We start from the raw sequence: 23,589 nt of genomic DNA, 5'->3' as shown, positions 1-23,589 counted from the left end.
CATACATTTAAGATCAGTTTCCAGCTCATTTTTGTCACAGCATAATTTCTCTCTTTCCTGAGATGTCTTCCTGGGAATCTGCCAGGTCAGCTTTCGTCACCGTTAGGCTTCCTGTCAATTCACTATTTTCTTTTGTTAACTCCTCTTATTCGAATCTCAATAGTGCTAACCACACTTTTTCGTTAAACACTTTTACGATTTCAACCCGCTCTACTCTATATTTTTCCATCGTACCCATCACTTTCCGAGATGTTTAGGTTTGCAGATTCGTCACCAGATTTCTGTTAACACTTCATGTTGTTAATGGAACTATAATTACTACTAGTTGCTGTGGGGAAAACAAATCTGGCGATTCCGCAGTTTTTACGTTTTCCGGGAAGTTATGGCACAACACATATGAATGGACTGAGAGAGCAGACATGATTAGGTCTGACATCCACCATTACTTGGTAAGTTGCTTATATGATAGACTTGATCTGGAAAAGTGGTATAAATCTTACTTATACACTATAACAACACATAAAGATGCATCAAACCATGATTTTAGAACTGATGGGAGTTTTCCTTTAAGAAAGAGGAGTGAAGAGGAGTATGAAAACCACATTCTGCTTCAAATGGAAACACATAACATGTGGGCTAGGAATGGCATTGGGTTTGGGGTCAGGGTCAAGATGACTGCTGACTGCACACATCATTGGTATTCAACTGCAGTGAGCCAAACAGCTGATAGCACATCCTTCTCAAACACTCCCATTTTTTTTTCCAGATGAGACGTTGATTGGAAATGAAGCGCAATACAGCACAGGAACTTACATGGAAGCATCTGGCCGGCACAGCGAGGGGTGTGACAGCTGGTGATCTGCTGAGGAAGTCCTAATCAATGCATCAAGATTCTCCAGAAGAGCTTCTGCCTGGCCATGTCAACAGTCATTCATTAACAAAGGGGCTGATTCTTATTGGAAATTAGTGCCCTAGCACATAACAACCATGCAATGCACAGATAGTGAGCCATACATGGTCTGCTATCCCATAGTCCATGATTGCTGATGAACTAAACACCAACATGTAAGTCAGTATTAAAGTAAATACCCCGCTATCAACGACTTAAAATAGGCAGATGTAGAAAATCTAAAATCTAAAATTGCTCATGCTTATAATCTCCTCTTTAACATAAAGATATTTCAATATCTTTCTCTGCATTGATGTTTGTTGTCTTTTATGGCTTGCATGTTTCTTTTTGCATTCAAGTTTTTCTGTTGTATGGTTCAATTTAAATTGATGCATTCCCGTTCAAACTCTATGTAATGCGGTCAGACTAGCTTACATCAAAGGAAATAATGTGAGGGTCATGGTTCATAAATAAAGCAAAGATGTACTGAAACTTGAAAATGAAATGCTTAAGCGATCATAAAAGTGAGCAATAATGGGTTAATCTGGTTCTAAAAACGGTCGAGCCTACAAGTTTGCTTTCCCAGTTTATAGGCCAGAAACAATGTCTTTATCTACATTTTTCAACCTGCCTTCCAATTTAAAGCATGCCAGTGAGAAATTTGCATGTCAATCACTACAGAGGATGACATTTATAAAGCCTGCAAAGCACCAGTATAAAATCACAGAAATTAAATGCAAACACTCAACACTTTCATTTTCTTTATAAATTGAAATGTCTTTGCGTTCCTTTGTTCGGGAAATCCTTAAACAGTTAAAGCCGGCTACTCTCCATAATTATGATGCCAGTACAAGAAAGACTAAGAACATTCTGAAGCATAATGAATTATATGAGTTCATTTCCTTTATTATGAAAGAAAAGTACACTGCCGCCTTCAAGGAATGTTTGAATTTCTCAGATCAATATACATGGCGAAAGGGTTTCTTTTTAGATTTTCTCAAAAATAGAATACCTTTGCCAAAGCTGCATGACTCTGATATCAAGTTTCTTTAATTTCAAAAAACATTAAACCTGAGTTAATAAAGGCTTTCTAAAATGCATGAGTTTTTAGACTATAACATATACCATATCAATGCAGAACAAATGTGAAATTATTCCTGATTCTAAAATAAGGTGAATTGCTTTAAATTATCTTTCAAATCAGTGCATAAAAGAGATTCATAACTCAATATCAGGGTCCCATCGCCAATAAACAGATAATACATTCCTTGATGTAGATCTCACCCTGAGATTAACTGAAACTTCAGCTTATTCAAAAACATGCAATAATTTAGCCAGTCCATAATCTGAGTAAATGGGCACTTTCAAAAAGAGTCTTTATGGGATTCTTGAACCATTAAAACGTTAATAACCAGCTAGGATGAACGACCTCCTCTCAACTTTTCCAATTTTACTAATTTTGCTAAAACACCCTTCTACTTTAAAATGACCATACTAGGGGATTTCTTGTACATATTTACTTATTTCAAACACAAAATAAATTGGAAATGATAAAATGTGGTAATAAATTTACAAAGTTCTTTCTGTTGACCCACTGGCTAATTGCAAATTACAATTACAATACCTGGTAGCAGTCTTCTGTTTGGCAGAGGATTGTTCCTTCTCCCAAATGCAAACAGTCAAGTCATGTGGTTTTAATGTGTGATTGGTAGATGGGGCAAAGTTTTGAGAATATTTAAAAGCTAAATTGAAATGCCCATCCTAATGGAAAAAAACTAACCTATTCCAATGAAGACGACTTCATAGCCATTTTCTTTTAAGGAGTTAAGTGTCATCCCATCAGAACTGAGTTTCTTTTCACAAACCACCTGTGGGAAAAGAAAAGGCTCTGACGGTAAAACACATTAGTATTAGAAGACCCCTCCTGCATTTTTCATATCAAACTCAGGCCTAAAGCGGGCCTACTTCATGGTGTTTGTATGTCTTTTCAGCATTTGATTATCAGTTAAATTGGAAATAGTCTAAGACAGTATATTTATCTGGCTAATTCAATTAAAAATCAACGGCAAGTTAGCGATAAAAAAAACAACTAAGAAAAGAAAGAAAAGAAGGACGGAGAAAAAAATCATACATTTCCATTACTATAGAGAACCCCCCGAGCAACTTCAGGAATTTGTTTCTTCTACAAAATTAATCACATGCAGGTGTGCCAGATAAGAACTATTGATTGCCCTTTCCCAGAATAGTGGCATTCAGACAACAGACAGACAAATGCCCAGAGCGAGAGGAAGCATCATTCTTGTGCTCTTCCTAATGCAGTTTTTAATTGTTCTTTATTAATGCGCCTGACATTTTGCTGTTAATCTTTTCTAAGCCCTAATTCATTCTCAACTCTCCCATGCAGCAGACAGGTCATGGTTTTCATTACCTTTATACCCAGGTCCTTCATAAGCTCAATCTCAAATTGTACCACATTGTAGGGCAGCCGGAACTGGGGGATCTCAGAGGTACTAAAATAAAAGGGAAAGAAGCCATCATTTTAATAATAATAATAATAATAATAATAATAATAATAATAATAATAATAACAATAATAACACACAGGGGGGTGAAAACCTTCTCTGGGCTGAATCAGCATTCAATACACTCTGAAAAAACATTACTGATAAATAAGTAAACAGTATAATGAACAATACATATTTCCCACAATGCATCATTGCATAACAGTGTTTCAAATGAAAAGTGTGAACACCTTCCACCACAGCTGACATTGTGTATGTATTTCTATTCTACCAATACTGTCCTTCTATAAAAAAAAATCTAACAGGTTTATAGACTTTTGTGAGAAGAAAGAAGATGAACTCAATAGAAGAAAATGCTATCCATTGCATTTGTTCATCTGAGTTCATCTACATTCTTCTCACAAAAGTCTATAAACCTTTTTGTATGATGTTGTGCAAACACAAGTGAAAGGGGGCGTCTTAAGATCTAGATCAAAGTAAATGCTAATTGGACTTCTATAGCATGTCTTTATTGGGCAGAATATGAATCTCTCTTTTGTGAGCATGACAGAAAAAAAACAGCACTGTAAGTAAGAAGTATAACTGGCCCGGACACTATGTTAAGAAATTATAAGTGATGTATAGAAATTACAAAAGCTGATTCAAAATAAATACATCAAGCTATAAAAAAAAATAATAATAATAATAATAAAAAATATATATATATATATTCGAATACCTTTTTGTATAGGTACTATACATTATTATTTATTTTATATTTATGTTTTTGCATAACCTTCTTGCATGTGACCTTATACCATCTTTGAAACTTGGGTCCATACCAGATCAAAACTTGACAGGACCCACCAATCAATCAAAAATTAAAAATGCTATAATTTTACTCTGGGAGATGGAGTACAGTAACTTCTTTGTTATAGTCTTTCTTATCGTTTCTGGTAATAATCCTTATTATTACAAGTATAGCTGTTAATAATAATAATAATAATAATAATAATAATAATAATAATAATAAGAGTATGAAGACTGCTAAATTTTCTTTACCTCAAGTGTGTAACATAATAAAGCAGGATGTGGAGGCCTGAAAATGATTAATTATATCACCATTCATCCGTACTTTTTGACCTTCTAGAATATTCACCATATTGATCTCTGAGAGCAACACTCAAACTGCCCTTCAATAGCTAAAGCATAGATGTCGGTCTCTGGGTAGATCATAAATATTGACAGGCATAAAGATCACCCCCAGACACCTATCAAACACCACAGTGTGAGGGATAGTGATCTGATCATTTCTTCTGACAGTTAAAACTGCTGTAAACAAATAAGTTCATGTTTTTTTCTTTTTCTTAAAATAGTATCCCCTCACAAATATAGAACGAATGTGCAGGAATAATCCCCAATATTAAATATTACATATTAAAAAAGAAGTAAAGAGAAAGAACTGTGTTTTTAAAGGAGGACACAAATCAAATTAAGTTGGCTTTTCTGTTACTTTTCTAGGTGTATTTTTAAATAAATGATGCATACAATACCACATTTTGAAATTCACACAATATTAAAAGAAGACTTTAGTAAACTTGTACTTTAATGACTGCCTCGGTCTTTAACCTTAATAAGTTTCATACCATCTAAACCACCTATCGTACTAAAATGATTCTGAGCAAATGAGTTGTAGTCTTTACATTTTGTGTACTCCCATTTTTAGTTTTTCTCTCTCTGTACGCTGGACAGGATCCCTTTTAACATCCCACTGTTGTGTTTACATCTGGTTCATGATCAAATAAAAAGCTGCCTCCTATGACATGTGTAATGAGGTATATCTCCTTGACCCAAATCAATTTGCTCTGACCTGCTTAGTGAGAGTGACCCATTGAACTCAGGTATGGCATGAACAGGATGCCAATAGATTGTTTTTACAGAATTACAGACAAACACATCATGGGGGATGGGGGGGGGTGGATTAGGGCACATACCTGGGCCCTGTGGACTATGGGAAAGAGGTACATAATGAAGCTGAGACCACCTTTTTGGATGAATCCTGTCTCCCTCATTTGGTGTGCACAAAAAGGCAAACATTGATTATGTTGTGTACCAGAATCAAACTCATATTGCCTCTAGTGGAAAATGACCCTCTCTTAAAGAAGATGATTTGAAAAGGTCCTTAATTGCATTCACGTGTAGCTATAATTCTGGCACAAGGTAAGTTATTGCCATTAGCTAGTGTAAAGGATACTAGTCGTGGTCAAAAAATGTTCTTCGTTATTACAGGAATGTTTCACTCATTCAGAATGTCAATCATTGTCTTGATGTCACAGTGGAATCCTATGGTAGCCACAATATATCAATGCATGACTAAAGCGATGTGGCAGGACAGTGGCTGGAAATAGATTGTGCCATTCAATTATACATGTTGCTTTGATAATAATCCCTTACTATTACTTCTGAGCGATGTCAAGGTCATTCCTGCATGCAGACATCAAAAGGGACAGTCAATCTATTATTTTATTTGGAATTTGTATACATAGAGATTAAGTGGATTATTATTATTTTTTTTGCATGATTAATGCAGATTTTATTTTGATATGAATAAAACAATTACAACATTTCTAAATTACTCCATCAAGGCACCACCAAATCAACATGTCTTCTGTCTTACCCATTAAAGTACATTACAGTCTTACCTTAAACCTCCAATGAATTTCTGTTTCTCAAACACAGTGATGTCATCATAGCCCAGTCGCCCCAAAAATGAAGCACAGCTGATGCTGGCTGGTCCACAGCCAATGAGCGCAATCTTGGTATGAAAGCTTTTGTGCATTTGGTCCGGTGATGGTAGAGCAGGATTTCTCATTTGAGGAACTCCCATTGCGCTGAAAACCTAGAAAATTAAGGGATTGAAAGCTTAAACACCACTTTCCTATGTATATGAATCGACCCCTAGAAATATAAAACCACAAGAAGAAAAAAAAAAAATGCAAATGTTATGCTTCTATTCAAAAGAAACCTTAGCATGAAAACGATGGCTGCACTGCAGGAAAGTACACAACCTGACGTAGCCACGGCTGTTAGGGTTTTTGTGTTTTGTATATAAACCTCCATCAGTTCTGAAAGCAGTGATGATTTCCACCACACAAGAGTATGTCCAATGCTGAGACAACTGTCCAATAAGATCTGCTGATGTTATTCCATAATGTGTGAAAATGTAATCTGGAATTATATAAAAATTCAAGCTTATGAACATGGAAAAACATATCTGCATGGATATATAGATGGATAAAAATCAATGTTTAAAAAATAAAATTCAACCTCTAACGATGTGTAAACAGTGCTTAATTGCTTCAATTGTGGACACAAATGGTTAAATTAACTGACAGGTAATTTAGAACAAAACAGGATGGTTTTGCTGCACATTTCTACATTTGGAAAAAAGAAAACATGGGGAGAGAAGCTCTGTCGCAGATTCCTACAGACACTGATATGATTAAAGAAATACTATATTTCTCAATAGCTTCAAAAGAATAAATTAGTTTATCAGTGCTTTTAGTCTAACTAAAAGAATAACAGGGGCTGAAGCTGGATTCTGATATCTCTCCACTCCTGGGGTTATCTAATTATCAGCCTGATAACCACAATGACCTTTCACATTTAAAGAAACTGGAGCTGCCATGAAGACAGAGATGATTTAAAAAAAAAAAAAAAAAAAAAAGAAGAAAAATCACAGCAGCTCTGGACGGCAGGAAAGAATGGCTGTTTTTGTCGTTCCTTTCATCCCGAACATAATGAATCCTCACACTGAACTTTGAAGGTGTTAAAATTAATAATACAGTTCCAGCAACAGAGGATCAAGTAGGGTTAATGGGAAGAGGAATTGTGATAATTCTGTGGTTATTTAGCAGTCGTGAATTTACATAAAAGTATTTAATTGCCTGTATTTTAATTATTCGATAAAAGGGAATCTAAATGTGACATAGCAGCCCCAACCCTCATGGGTGATGTATGATCCTGTTACATTGAAAGAAGTAGGTATGTTGGTCACTGAATGAGAAGGATTGATTGCCTCATACCAATTTGATTGATTTGTGGCAAAAACATTTCTTAGCCTTTAAATACCGATAAGATATTTTAAATAATACAAATCAATTTAAAACATACTTATTTTGTTTGCATGTGTGGATCACATGACCCAGTGGGCAGTTTCTGGTCTCACCCTACTGTTAATTGTATACAATATTCTTCCAAACTACTACAACTACAAGGAAATCCAGGTACATTATAACATAGGTTGATTAGAAACTGGAACTGGACTAAAGAAAAGGCAGCAAAAATTGCTCTACAATTACACACGTCTGCAACATGCGTTTTATTTTTTATTCTCAACAATTAACACCCAGAAAGAACATTACATACAGGCATATACATCTCTATAGCCTGACAGCGTCTCTGTAAGATGAAAATGCTTCTACATTTACCTAGAATGCAGTTGAATGGCAAAGGTTAATGAAATTTAACACTGAGTCCTCTCAGTTGATCTTTTATGCAGGTCATAAGTGAAATTAGTTTCAGGGCATGTCAGTTGACTCTACTCAGCACCACGAAAATGACACAAAAATGTCTCACAACTGGGTGACTGGAGACACAGTTAGGAGTCAGAAGGCCAAAGACTGATGGCTATGCAGAGTAAACCATCTACTTTCATCATTAATGGATGTGATCCTAGAGGGCAGAGTTGAACCCAACTGAAGGGGAAGCATCATACGGTGCTTGTATCATCCCAGAATAATTAGCGATTTAAAGAAATATATAATAATTGCTTGACGTCAGTGGAAATTAGGTGTTATAGCAAAGGTTTAAACTGATCTGGATAAAAGCAAAGGATTTGCAGTTTACAGGATCTATATTGCATATTTGTGGACATATAATGCTGCAGATGAGATAGGTGGATATATTACAAAGCAGCAAATGTGTTGCCAACCAAACTAGACTAATTAATTTATATCAAACTTACAATTGGGTTAAATATAAACAATACTGGCAATAATAAGTACCATTATGCCTTATCAGTGTAAATCTTTTCTTTAATGAGCAGTAGATGATCAAATAAATGTAGCAAACAGCAGCTGAAAACATGTACAGTGACATAGCTAAGAAGTCTTGGTACATGAAAAAATATGATTATCCATCCACCCATCCATCTTTGAAACTGCTTATGAGGGTGGCGGGGAGGCTGGAGCTGATCCTGACAGGCATAGGTGACCACCTTGCCACCCAAAATATAACTATGCTAAACTCTAATAAATATATTAACCACAATGAGTCAACAGTATATAATTTCTAAAAATATATTTTATAATTGATGTTGTTTTGTTTGTTTCTTTGAGAGATAGAATGCCTTTTGACATAAAATGTATTTGGCATGAAAGATTTCCCCTTCGTTTGGTTTCTAAACACTAGCATTTACTTCTCTGATCTTTCATGACTTTGACATCTTCTATAAGTCTAATCTTTTTTTTTTCCCACTTTATGTAAGCCTGTATTTATAATGGTGAATCTGACATTTATCATTGCAGGAGACTAGTTGTACAATAAAATAACCTAGAATTATTACTTTAATGGTATAGTCTGACAGACACCACATGTCAAAGAAGCAGCAGCTGCCATAACAAAGGGTTTGGAGATGCCATTAATACAATGCTGATATTAGAGAAAGGCAGTCCATGATGGGTTATGTGAATGTAACAAAGATGAGGAAGTTACCAATGACAAACCAAATAAAAAATGGATGTAAGCTACACTACCAAAAACAGGAAGGTTCAAACAGTCAATTTGCAAGTTTCCGGGTATTCATGGAAACGAGTAAAATGAAAGCTAAATAAAAGTAAACATACAGTTCTACAAGGTGTGCAAGTTACACTATGGCTTTGCCATATTTTCAATTATATATATACACACACACACACACACATTACAGGAAGCGCAGAGCCAAGAAGAAAGACCTAGAAAAAGACCACAAAGGGAGATTAAATAATACACTTTAAATAGACATGACATGGACAAGGGAAGCTATAGATCGAAGCAAGTGGAAACATCTTTGGGAGGCCTTCATCCAGCAGTGGATCGATATGAGCTGGTGATGATGATGATAATGATATATACACACACACACACACACAATGAGTCGTCAATCATTTAAACATATGTATACATAATTTGTTATTTTTTCCTTTAGAAAAAGAATGCCTTTGACGTACAATCTTCTGTATGAGGCACAAAATATATGTAACCATCAAGGTTTTCGTCTGTACAAACTTCCAAAACATCACGTTTTCTTTATCTGATAGAATTCAACATTCCTCACAGTGAGTATATTCACATTCCTATCCAGATCCCAATGAGTTAACACCTCAACAAAAAATAAATACATATATATTATATATATAAACGCAAAACAAACATTCCATTATGTTAAAAATGTGAGGGTCTTGATGTAACCTTGCAGCAGGTGTTGCTAATAACTTACATACCTCTGTAGCAAAATGCTGCAGTCCACCAATGTTAATTGGTCCCTCCTCCGACGCATATAAATTGCAGCCTCCCACACACAGGTCTGAGGTCGGACACACCATTCCGCAAGTGAGTCCGAGGGGGTTGTCAGAAAAGATAGTCTTAGCAGCTCCATAGTAGTTCTGCAACAAAGGAGAGATAAGATAGCATGAAACTGTATGTGGTCCTTATACAATCTATTGACAGCTCTTATCTTTTGGTAAGGCATTTAGGAGTGTTATAAACGTGATATCTGCAGGTTATCAGCAATATATGTAGCAGAATGAATGTTCACAGTACATATGAGAAAACATGTTTCTAAAACAATTTCTGGAAATATTGTGTACAAAGATATTGTGAATGCTTTACAATACACTGTTATACATCCAACCCAGCTATAGTCCTCAAAGAAAAGCAAATTGTCCTTCTGAAAGCCATTCAGTATATTCCCCCAATTAAATCATTGCCAATACAATCTTTTTGTTGTAAAGAATCTTTGAGACGGCATAAAAGTTACATGAATTAAACTACCTACATGTCATTCTAACTACAGAAAATCTTGACAATTTGAATTAGACATGCAAGGAAAAAAGTAATACATGACTGATGTTGTCTTTTCTGCAAATAATATTTCCATCACACACTTGTTAACTTCCATTATAAGTAAATGCATAATTCTTGAAAACATACAATTATTCACAAAGGTAAAACAAACACAATATTCTATATTCAAATTCCCAGCGGTGTATATGTGTTGCTATAAAATGTATTTCATTTGTTTTAATGTTTTGAGGTTTCATTAATTAGAGCGATGTTCACTTGGTTTGAGTACATTGTAATTCTATGCAGAAATTTACATAAGCAATTAATGTCAACCACATCTCAAACTGTTGCAGTTGACATGAACATATTACAGTTTTATGACACTGTATTACACACACAAGCATAAACTAGTCCCCCAGAATTCACATACATAAAGTTCAAGATGACTACATGCCAGAGAAATCGCAAATTGCAAAGCAGTAGTGCTTTAGTAACTTTGTGCAAATGAAGTTCTCAACCAAACTAGTTTCAATAAAGCCAGAAAGTGAAAGAGAAGCAAAAGTTGCACAGATGTATAATGTTGATTATAAAACAAGACAACTATAAACACAAATGGCACAAAGACATGCAGTATTTCAATGTTGCTCACAGACGGGACCTTGCTTTCAGTCACTAGAATGTGATTTTAAACAGCAGTGGTTTCCAGTGCTAGAGTTATGTGTTTTGTGGTGCCCAGTGGACTCTCAGTCAAGAGTCTGAAAAGCTCCATCTAATCAGCACAAAATGATGCTGAAATGCCTGCAACCTGGTCTGTGTATCTCAGTCGTCTATTAACATGGATGTAAAGAAATAAAAACACATTTAACAGACAAAATAAAGAGTGAATAGAAGCCACCTGATAAGTGCCTGTTCTTCATCCAAAAATGCAATAATTTGTTTATGGTTTAATTTAAAAATCACAATTTTCAAACCAAACCTGGTCCTGATTTTACTCTTTACAACAATGTAAAGGCAATAACACTGATGCCCAAAACATCTCAAACAACATTCCGCGATTGTAAACACAATTACTTATATTGAAAGGTAAATAGTGAAAGATACAAATAAAAAGATGGAAATTTCGTCAGTCTGGGTATGAATAATGAAATTGATTTAGCAAGGAGTTTTATTAACATTTCAGTAAACTTGCTTGTGGCTAAGACTGTCCCGGTAAATGGATGTTCTTTCTAATACTATAATCCCAATGCACAATGGTATCTATTTACAATAAAAGCTACACACAAAATCTTTGGGGAATAACAAAGTCCTCTTCATTTATTTTTCTGTATTTGCTATTTACTGTAGTATAAATTCTACATGAACTTGCAGTTTAATATGCCTGCTGTTCCGTTCACATTAGTTACACCATACCCAGTCATGCAGAGTAAAATTAAAATGGCAGTCATTACTTGGAATATATTCAAAATAAGTTTATTAATTGAATCCTGACTTTACAACTATAGCTTACTATAGGTAATAAACAAACCTCTAAAACAAATGTCGGCATTTTTTTAATCCAAATTCCAAATATTAAAATGGTATACGTTTATCTTAATGACTAAATAACAAAAGATACCCCATTGAATCACATCATGACAAACAAGAACTTAAAAAACATAAAAACTTTTAGAACACTTTTAGATTTAGTTCATTAGTGAATTATGTAAAACAGGGTATTTTAACATTAAGTAAGGAATATTTAGCAGAATACAAAAATATTTTTGATATGTTTGTCATTACTAAGTTTTTTTTTATTTATTTTTAAAATATGTAAATGTTTTTTTCACTATTCATGTTAATTATTTAGCATTTTTCATTACATTAACAGCTGCACACTTAAATCACTGCAATATCCGAAAGAGTTTCTCTAAAGATATATTGGCACCTGCATACAAAAGCAGAGAAGCCAATTAGGTCAAACCCACTCGGTCCTTGTCTGTGCACTCACTGCAGATACGATCCAACTGAAAGGTAAAGATACGCTTGATTTTGTCCAAAACAAATCCACCACATCAGACTGAGAAGGGGTTAATTATGTTTTCACAGTTTATATGTGGACATGGACTGGAAATATAAATTCCCTAGGTAACCAAGAAACCATTGTATTTGAATACAAACGGATGTGTACAAACCCCCAATTCCTACTTTTCTGGGAAAAAGTAGTACAGATCTAAGAAACCAATACTGCGGTGATTCATTGCAGTCCACACAGTCTGGCAAAACTATGGAATATTTTGCATGTTTTAAAAAGAGAAAAAAATGTTACCTTGTTAGAGATGCTGGTGATGAAAGATTTAATATCTAAATTTGTTGGGCAGCTTTTCTGACATGGAGCATCTGCACATTTAAGGCACCTATAAAACACACAAACACATATTAGACCACTTAAAAAAAAAGTTAAAGAGTAGAAATTGAATATAATTTCAAAAAGTCTAGGGTCAATCCAGGAATCAAATAATACCAATACTATCAATATTATTTTAAATGAGAATATGAGGTTGAGCTAAATTATTGAGACGAAGCAACACCAAATATGCAAACGCCAAATCAAAAACGAAATAATGTACTCAATCTCCTTTTAATGCGTCTTGCTCTTTAACTCAAATGAGAAAGCTGCTCTTACAATAAAAGGAGCCAACGGATGTTTGTTACAAAGAAGAGACGTCTCGGTAATGACTGCGAAGAAGAGTAATAATATTATAAATAATGATGACTGCATAAGGCTAGAAGCTACCATATTGGCAGACAATGACATACCCATTTTAAATAATAAATAGGATAATTTAGCTACATCTAATTAAATATTCATACGAAATAAAATGGATGTGCAATATTGTGTTGGTCCATGTGAATGCTGTGTGACAAGCAGACAACAGAGAGGCCTGGTGTAAGTCTTCACCAATTCATTCACTTGTATTATTGAACTGGTTCACAAATAAACAGCTGTTGAAATGTCAGATGTTAATGAGGCAGGGTGATGCAGTAGTAAATTGTAGATTTTTTTGTAGTGCTGTGAGTAGCCCCACTACAGGCAGACTCCTATAATAATCCCATCTTGCAATTCTCTAAACTCTCTGCAGACTAAAGTGCATCAGGCTGCCATTAATCCCACTTATCACCCTGACAGCCGGGTAATTACACTAGTGCTGTAGCCAGGTAGTCCTACTAAAATATCAAGCACTGTGGAGGAATGCACACCGCCGAGATGTTTTATTAAACCTGGGTGGCTGATCATCAAGTGACATTAGTGTTGACCTATTTTTTTATTTGACAATAAATTATTCTATGACCACGTCACCATAGATAATACAGTGCGGATTTACTAAAGAAATGTTCTACAACACAATTAAAATAGCCAATAACACCAGTAAGATGTAAACTGTGACGTAAGTTCCTCATTTAGTGCGTGACCGCGGGAGAACTGTTGATACATACCATATACAGTATATAGAATATAAATCCTGCTACTCAAAATCTAATTTGTGTCTGAAAACAAGGGTTTGAATGCAATATCTAAATGTACTAATCAATTATGTTATCAATTTCTTTACTGGCTAATTCAATCTAACTAATTTATAGAATACATATCTCACAAACGATTGCGTTATAGTATTCTCCTAGCACATGCTGTTCTGTTGATTATCCAAAGTATTGTATGTGAGACAATGTGATAACATCCATTTTCATCCCTGGTTGAACATCATTGTCCTACATCAATAAATAACACATTTAAAACTTAACAAGTCTCAATCCCAGTCCTACTTCCCAACACTAAGATTTGACACTAGGCTTATACAAATCTACACCCAATTGAGTTGGATAAACACAGTCCTAGCATTTACAGAAGTCCAAGTGTACTGGGGACTATTAATTAGTCTCACACCTACATCAAATTGCGATTCTGAACTGTGATTCTTCATTGTAGTGCCAGACTGAGATTAAATCAAAACTTCAACCCACCTAGAAAATAGAATTAATGCAAATGTCAATAGAAAACTATACAATTAATTGTCCTAATTTGTAGTAAGATACTTCTTCTAATATATAAAAACACTATGATTTGTCGTTTGCTATTAGTGGGCGGGTCAAAGTTTTCTATTATATCAATGCATCACCTACACTATTTTAACCCCTAACAGTAGCATGAACCCCAACCTGAGCCAACACTAAAATTTATACATAAAAATGTGCTAAACGCAATAATGGATTTACATGTTAAAATGTTTTAAATTTATATAAAACTGTTAACATCAATATGTAGCACATAGAGGGCTGACATCGGAGCAAACAAAATCCATCACATAATTATTATTATTATTATTATTATTTATTTCTTAGCAGACGCACTTGTCCAGGGCGACTTACAAAATTAGCCACATATGACCTGATTTATGAAGCACCATATTTTCTGAAGGAAAAAACAAAGCAGTTACATGAAACAGTCAAGCAACTTTCATTGAGAAACCTCAAGAGGCCTTATGTGATAAGTTAACATATATATTTTCCATTTGAAAAAGTGAATGTTGTGCTGTAGTGGGAAATCCTTGAACACAAATCAGTGATTTACATAGTTAAGAATATATCTTGAACAATTATTCATGAGCATTCCGTTTTTTAAAGTCTCAAAGATGCTGTGTATATTACAATAAATGCATGAAAATACTAAACTAAAAAGAACATCTACATGTTCAAAAAACCTATCCAATACTGAATATACAATTCCTTTAATAAGTATTACTTTTATGTATCTGACTAGGTTACAAACACAATTCTCTAAATATATTTTTATTTTGTTTTTGTTTTTTCTGCTGGAATATAAAGCAACAAATGGAAAGTAATCTTTTCACCAGACTGTCATCTACAAATAGAGCCGATAGTCAATTTCAACCTTTCTAAAGGCAAGAATTTCATTGTCTTCTGAACGCATTCGTTTTTTTTCAAGGTAACATTAAAGACACTAGATGATACAGCCTCATTCTAGGCCTCCATTTATCTCCGGGACCAGCAGCGCAAGTGCTTAGCAAATGTCAACAGAAAAAATGCAGACACAAAAGCAATCTTATTTGTTCAAGAATTGCTCTAGGTCAGAGCAATTCAGGCAGCCATGCAGAGCACTGCTTACAAAAGGACTTTTCTAGGCAGTGCACATTAGCTACAACACCTGTGGTTTGCGGGGCGTTATAAAATAAAGTTGTGAGGGATTTTATTTTTTCAATTGCAAACACCTTGTATTGTCCAAACTGAATGAACAGCTGAGTATCAATACAGCAGTTGCGTATCTCCTAATGAATCAATGTTAATCAAGCCCTGGGGTGCATCATATAATAACTGTATTCCAAGGCATTAGGAATTCTCCAGATGTGCTTGCAGCTAATCTAATAATTCATTGTTTCTATTATTACAAATCCAATTAGACCTAGCAATAAAGACGTCTAATCCAACAAAAAATAGAGTCTTTATAGAATGTACCATTAAAAAGCTTCTTCTTAATTGTGGAATCTGAAATTGTCATGCAATTAACTAATTCATACTGTTTTTAATTGTTTTCTTTGATGTAATTTCCTTTACCCTATACCGTGAACTTCCTGTATCTCTTCCTGTCTGTGGCACAAGGGAGCTATACACCATACAAATACAAAAAACTACATATAGAAGTGTGGTCCATTTGGTCAATATATATATATATATATATATATATATATACACACACACACACACATACAAAATAACTAAAAAGTATAATAGGCATAGAATAATATTAGGAAAGTACCACGTGGCATTTGGGGATTTAAGATTAGCTCACCCAAACCCACACAAACATGAAGGTCATCTATACCTAGATACAGATACCTGCAAAAACATTGCTTATTTTAATTAAAGATCTTCACAAACCTTTAACAAGGTACAGGACAGTTATTTACAATTTCCAATTTCAGTACTTGATTTGAATTTCATAACTGGGGGGGTGCAGGTAAAAATGAAATGAAACTGAATGTTGTTGGTGTGTGTGTGGCTGGTGATACGGTCAAAGAATTAACACAAATGAAGCATGAATCAATTTTGACGCACTTCATGATAGAATAAAATGTACAAGAACACGTATGTGGGCCACATGTTGTGTTTCAATGTACAGTATGAGTTTGCACTGAGGAATCAACATTATATCTATGTTTGAATGTCTTTATTGAGTATTTCATAGGGAGTTAAGTAACATTATGACTAATAACATATATCCTACATTATATATTATTCCATTTTTGTCAAAAACGTAAATATGAAGATGTTTGCATTGGGACACCTCTCGCTACCGAGGGATATTTTAATGATGTCAGCATTTCTGAACTAAAGCAGGACTTAAAAGCCAGGTGAAAAGGAGATTATGGTGCATTCAAGGGGTTACCGGGAAAGCTGTCAGACCTGTCACCTGTCAAACTGTCTTTGGAGTTCTGCAGAGGATCAAGTATGGATAACTATCAGCGCAGAATATGGACAAAGCATCCCTGTTATAAGCAGAGGTATGGATAAGAATTAGTGGTTGCTCAAATCCAGCGTGGTTAGACCTCAATACCCACGTCTGGCAAATGGAAGACAGCCCTGGCTTCTAGTGCAGATTGCTGAGTAACAATACTGTGATTTCAGAAGTGGCACAGAGTTATTTTGCTTAATTACTTTCAGATTGGTTTATATGGAAATGACCCGTCCCTGGAGTATAGCTTGAATGCATGGAAATCTTCTGGTGTATCTAATGATGCTCAGCAGAGATTGCCATTGATTATCTTTTAGAAGTGGCCAAGACAAACTATTGTGTAATGCTTTGGATAAACCTAAGATGCACCTCATAAAGATAATGACATGAACAAAATGCACAGAAATGGCTTTGAATGCAGCCTCCGTCACCCAGGAATGACGTGTCTTTGTTTTTTGTTTGGTTGGTTGTTGGTTTTTGAATCGGGAAATCAGGGATCAATAACATGAAATGCACTATGATGGTAAGTAATACAGTATTCAGAACCCACATGTAGTTTTAAGTATCCAAAACTGTAGCCTGAATATATCAAATAAAGCATTATTAGTTATAGATGTTTAAAAATGTATGAAATGCTGGCACAAAAACAGAGACCAGTCATTTCTAACTATAGATAAGTAAATTTCACCAATCTCATTACATGTGTTTACTATCACAGCTCTGACAAGTAATGTACAATTATTCCCGATACATAGATCAAGTCCAATGCTCAGCCAAATGCTGGCACACCTTTACTATCTCAAGAATTCCCCAATTTATGCTCACACTTTACGACATTCATAACTATTTATAATATAGGCCCGGTTTGGCGAGTCTCAAAATTTTAGAAACCACAGTAGATAGAAGGCTTTAAAAAACTGACCCTTACCACAATATATTAGGTGGATTTCTTATGTTAGCAGGAAAAAAGTCAAATGCCAGGAAACATACTCATAATGATGGCTCAAGGGACTATGTATAAGCTGTCTGTGAAGACAGGTGGTCTTTATAATGAGGTGTTTTTTCTTACAGGTTTGGCTTTAATTTTAATTGTATAAACTGTCTAAGTTAGAACCAATTAAATCTGGCTTCATCACTGGCACCTTTTGACACTGGCTGCCAAGAGATAGTGAGTCTACCATTTCCACTGCTTCTTCTCTGACTGTATCTTTTTGGAGTTTGGATGGCAACCGATAGAAAAAATATATTAAAAAAGTGCGGGGTATGAACAATAAATACATTGTCTGAATGTCTTAATGGCGTGTGGAAGAATTAAAGAGAGCTGTGACTTTTTTGAGGTGTGGTCCATTTGGTCATGACATTTTTCTTCTCCATTAATGACATTGACACCGAATGATATAAGAAACATCACTAAACGCCATTGCATCTTCAGATGAATACTTCTAAACCTTCTTTATATATTAGCTATGCCCTTTTCTTAGATACTAATATTTTTAAATCTCTGAAACTGAACTCCGGCACAGTAATATCTAAGCTTGGTTAAAAACTGACTCATCACAAATTGTATATTACAATCATTAACTGTAGAGGACAGCAGAGAGCAGCATCTAAAGTTGCAGACAACATCTAGAATAACATTGGATTAAACTGGTAATCAGAGATACTACAAAAATGAAAAAAAAAAACATCTAGACAGACACTGAGCACAAGGTATCTGTAGAATGACCTGTATAAAACGATTACATCATCGTGCTGATCAAATCAAACCCCCGATAGGTTGAGCTGAAAGGCTTTTAGTGCAGTAAATAATTCTGAGTGCAAAAGGGAGTATTGAACAGGCTGGATGGGCATGTGGATACAGACATGGGTATGCAAATGTTAAAATGGTACAATCACTGGTTTGACTTTTATTTTTGTACTGCAAATAGAGAACAGCAAAAAAATAAGTAACAAAAAAAGATAACTGCACAATGACACGATAACGGCTCAATCTTTAAGAAGAACAGGTGGAAGATCACAGAAAGTCAATGGGATTTTGTGAGTGTCTCTCTATAGATATAACAAAAAAAAGAAATGCTCATACTACAGGCATCAAAAAAGACAGAAGTAACCTGACACCCAATCATGCCTAAGGACTTTAGGGACCACGTTTTTTTTCTACATACACTGACAGTTAATCCTTCTCTCGGAAAAACTGAAAAAAGTCCAAAAATAACTACTAGTGTTTTTAACAGGCAATTTTCTGGCACTGGAAAAGTGCTACTGTTATTGCCCTTGATGAAACAGCAGTGAAGGACACTGACATATTATGATGTTTACTTTTCTTGGGATTTTTAATGTCTTCTAAAGCTGACAAAGGCAGAATCAGTGTTGACATCCGTCTGCAAGAGCTGTATATTGCTAGTTATAATTAAACACGTTTATCACGATCACAATCAGATGATGCTACATGTGAGCGGCCCTGACAGAGATATATTGAGAACCAATAGAATAAAAGATCACTGCAAGAAAATAACCTGAAATATAATAAACACAAAACCTGCATCTCTTAAGTGAGAAAAACATATGACTTTTTACAGTTGTTGTTGATGATGATGATTTATGATGGTTTAATTAGAATAAGAACAGTCAAATATTAATAATTTGTAGAGATTACCTGTGAAGCAAATACACAGACATGATGAATCACAACCATCCTGTACAATTATTATAGTGAATTGAAAGGTATTTAAGAGGTCTCTAACAGGCTGAGGGTATGACTAGATGGAGAGTTTCTGAACTGCAGCTGATGTAGATTACTGACTGATTGTATTTGCAGGTGCTATATTAACTTAGATACCATTTCTGTTCAGGATGTGTTTCTATTGGCTAAGCAGAAGTACAAGTATAGCTTAATATTTATGTGTTGGCCAGGATTGGGATTCTGGTTATTGTTAGGGCTGCTTGAATAAGTGAAATGTATGAGTTTTTATGGGTTGAGTTTTTACTGATTCAAGTTTTATTGTCCAATATATTCAAAACGAATTGCATTTTATTAATCTTTTTCAAATTTCAATTGTACAGTTTTTCTACACATTACATTTTACTAAAAGATGGTATTTTTATTTGACTGTCTTCATAGTCTTTCATAATAACAGAAATCTTCAACAGAACCATTGGGTTTTAACAAGTTGTTCTTCAAGAGTGGTGTATAACACCCTTAGGAGTCTTTCTATTCCCACTTAGACAGGCAAAATGGATACAATTCTTAAGACTTAAAAACTACACAAAGAAAGCTTGCATTGTAAGCTTAATATATTATGATGAAAGAAAGCCGTGTTACAGTATGTGTTGGGAAAAGGTCATCAGTTTTAAATTCAGTTGAAAGGCATGTTGCTATTCTATGTGGCACAAGGTGCTTTAAGTCAAGTTCATCACTCATCTTGAAGAAACACTAAGGTGTAGTAGTACTATACAATTGAAAAAAAGATAACCGCTTGTACACACATTTATGATTCATAAGTTTCATTTATAGAATGGCAGCCATCCATCACAAGTAACCAACGATGTCTGTTTTTTCTTCTTCTTCTTCTTCTTCTTCTATCATTTAATGGTCAGTTCCATTGATCAAAATGAGGCAACGTGAATATGCAACGCCGGGCTGTGGCACATCGGGCATGCGGTGGAATTCATTAGCACCCTGTTGCCGCTAACGGGAGCAGATTGATGACCTTTTCTTTGAGGCCGGCACTTGTCTGACGGAGCCGACGCCTGCCCCACTCTGCCCTCTGAAAACTCAGGTCAGCACTTCTCAGCAACAATTGATGAAACATTTATTTCCATGCCATTCATTTTTCAGACACTTACGAGTGATAAACGACATGCAAGGGGAGCCGCATCATAATGCAAACAGGTGCTCCCACTTGATGACACTGAATAACAGGCAGACAGACTTCGACACTCATGGGGCCCGAGAGCAATCTTGACAGGTTGAGACAACCTCGAGTACACCAAATCTTCCTATACTGTACAGGACCAAGACAATATTGTACACAAAAATAAACCAAACACAGGTTAAAAAAACAAATCTCTTTGAACAAAATGTCCACGAACGGATTCAATCATAGCTAAAACCATCCTATATCAACTAAGAAAGAATTTTGTATCTACATTGAAGGCGACAGTGGCTCTCTATGATTAACTCGTTAAATTGAATGACCAGTCTAAAGTCTCCCTCTTCTTGAAAATGACTAGCGTTTCAGACTCATTTATAAATGGGTTTTAAAGATCAGAACTCATGCTTTTAAACATCATACATCCTTCAGGCTGAAAGATGTGCTGAAGAAAGCAGCACGATGATAAAAAAGAAAAAAAAAAGTTTGAACTCAGTCCATTCATTTCTATTGAATTTTATCACATAACTTAGCAAACAGTTATCTTGAAAACAACTCAACAGCTTACAATCAGAAATCTATAGATTTTAAGATCAGGACCAGAGTGATGTGTTGAAAGCAAATCTTCCCAGTTTATTGATTTCTATTGGATTTTTTTTTCAAGTAAGTTTACTGTATCCTTTTACTCCTTTGCTTCTCAAACCTTCCTCGATAAAGGCATCGATAATTGCATTTTCCTATAGTGAATAAATGTAAATTATATTATATGTATACATTCACAGACATTTATAAATTAATCTTATGATATACGCATGAATATATTTCTGTCCCACAAACATTCCATAAATTGAATTAATCATAATTAAAACATTCCACAGCAATTTGGAATTCAAATTAATTTTCTCCACTGTTTTACAAATGCAGTATTCTAATGTATTCTCCATTTGAAAAGCAGCTTGAGAATTATATTTTACTGGGCTAAATTCCAATTCCACCAACTAAAATGTCGTTGATTCAGCCGCAACCAGGACAGCCACCTAAATTCCCATCGAAAATGTAACACAAGACGCATTAAAGCAGATCAGCAAGTAAAACTATCCTTATAGAGGACTTGCCAAATAATACAGATAATTGTAGGGTTTTTAATTTGTGTTTAACTCGCTGATCTTTTCTCTAAACAAAGACTGATTAGCTACTAAAAATCAAACAAGCAAGTTAAACTGAATGTACTGTTGCCAACATATGTAGCATCTAGGATTTAGGTTTAATAGAGGACAACCATATTGGCAAACAAAAATCCACACTTTTTTTTGTTGCTAATGCTATTTGAATTACTATTGTGGTTTACTCAGATGCATATAATATTCTCAAAGCTTACAGATCATTGACAGCATTAAATCAGACTACAGGTAATGGGTTTTTCCAGTTTGATCCAAACACTGAACACATATCACATGTAATCTTCTGTAAGGCTATAATAGGGCTTTAAGTCACAGCCTCAAACATCCATATGTGTTTAAATGACTGATCAACTTACAGTATGAATCCTTAAAGAAGGGGATACAGATGGTTGGAATTTAAAGTTTTGAAGAAAACAGCCTTAACTGCCTGAAAATCAGACATAAATTAAAAGAAAGAAAGGGAATCATGTCCAGTTTTATAATAACAAAACTATAACAATTCCTTTCCCTAGAATATAAGTGATATGAGGATTTGTATTTACATGCATCTACACACTATACTCCACACTGTTCAGGGGATATATATATAGATATAGATATATAGATATAGATTATATAGATTATATATATATATATATAGATATATATATATATATATATATATATATATAGATATATATATATATATATATAGATATATATATATATAGATAGATATATAGATAGATAGATATATAGATAGATATAGATATATATATATAGATATAGATATAGATATATATATACATGATATAGATATAATTATAATTGAATAAGTTAATACTTGATCTTTGGTAACAATTACTGCTGTGAGTCTGTTGGGATAAATCTCTACCAAATTTACACCCCTAGAATTGGCAATATTTTACCATTCTTATTTACAAGGTCTGTCATGTTCCTTGGGGAGCTTTGAGGGACAGCAAACTTGTCATGACACAGATTTTTGGGCACTGACTGGGCCACCCTACTACATTTACCTTGCTGTTCCTTAGCCACTCCAGTGAAGTTTTGGCTGTGTGCTTCGGGTCATTGTCAAGCTGAGAGAGGAACTTCCGTAGCAGTTTCATCTTTCTTACAGAGGGCAGCTGGTTTTCCTTAATTACTTTTCTATACTTTGCTCCATTCATTTTCCCTCTCATCCTGACAAGTGTCCCAGTCCCGGCCAATGAGAAACATCTCCATAACATGATGCTGCCACCACCATGTTTCACAGTAGGGATGGTGTTCTTTTGGTGATGCGCTGTGTTTGGTTTGTGCCAAACGTAAGGCTTTGCATTTATACCAAAAATTCCCAGATTCAGACCACAAAACAGTGTTTCAGGTGGGCTGCCTTGAGTAATCGCTTCCTTCTTGCCATCCTACCATATGGGCCAGATGTGTGGAGTGCCTGGGATATTGTTGTGACATGTACACTTCAAACAGTCTTGGCTATAAAAAGCTATAGCTCTTGCAAAGTTGCCATTGGCCTCTTGGTGATCAGTCTCGTTCTTGCTCGGTC

General features: G+C 34.8%; 1 protein-coding gene and 1 long non-coding RNA gene across 2 annotated transcripts in view; one reads left to right on the top strand and one right to left on the bottom strand.

Moving 5' to 3' along the window:
- LOC136714496 (uncharacterized) overlaps positions 1–1,831 on the top strand; it is a 50,325-nt gene extending 48,494 nt beyond the window's left edge. Inside the window, exon 3 of the long non-coding RNA XR_010805030.1 lies at positions 767–1,831. This is a non-coding gene — a long non-coding RNA (uncharacterized LOC136714496). The remainder of the gene's footprint in view (positions 1–766) is intronic.
- The window catches only part of LOC136714495 (dihydropyrimidine dehydrogenase [NADP(+)]), a 154,743-nt gene that overhangs the window by 101,272 nt on the left and 29,882 nt on the right, over positions 1–23,589 (bottom strand). Inside the window, exons 4-8 of the mRNA XM_066692023.1 lie at positions 12,800–12,887; positions 9,933–10,094; positions 6,093–6,289; positions 3,318–3,399; positions 2,670–2,757 (exon numbers count right to left, since the gene is read on the bottom strand). Of these exons, the coding sequence (XP_066548120.1) occupies positions 2,670–2,757; positions 3,318–3,399; positions 6,093–6,289; positions 9,933–10,094; positions 12,800–12,887 (617 nt within the window). The remainder of the gene's footprint in view (positions 1–2,669; positions 2,758–3,317; positions 3,400–6,092; positions 6,290–9,932; positions 10,095–12,799; positions 12,888–23,589) is intronic.

The sequence above is a fragment of the Amia ocellicauda genome, chromosome 19 (assembly GCF_036373705.1).
Source record: "Amia ocellicauda isolate fAmiCal2 chromosome 19, fAmiCal2.hap1, whole genome shotgun sequence".
Taxonomy (NCBI): domain Eukaryota; kingdom Metazoa; phylum Chordata; class Actinopteri; order Amiiformes; family Amiidae; genus Amia; species Amia ocellicauda.
The sequence above is the reverse complement of the archived record's forward strand: the minus strand, read 5'-3'. Positions and strand labels throughout refer to the sequence as shown.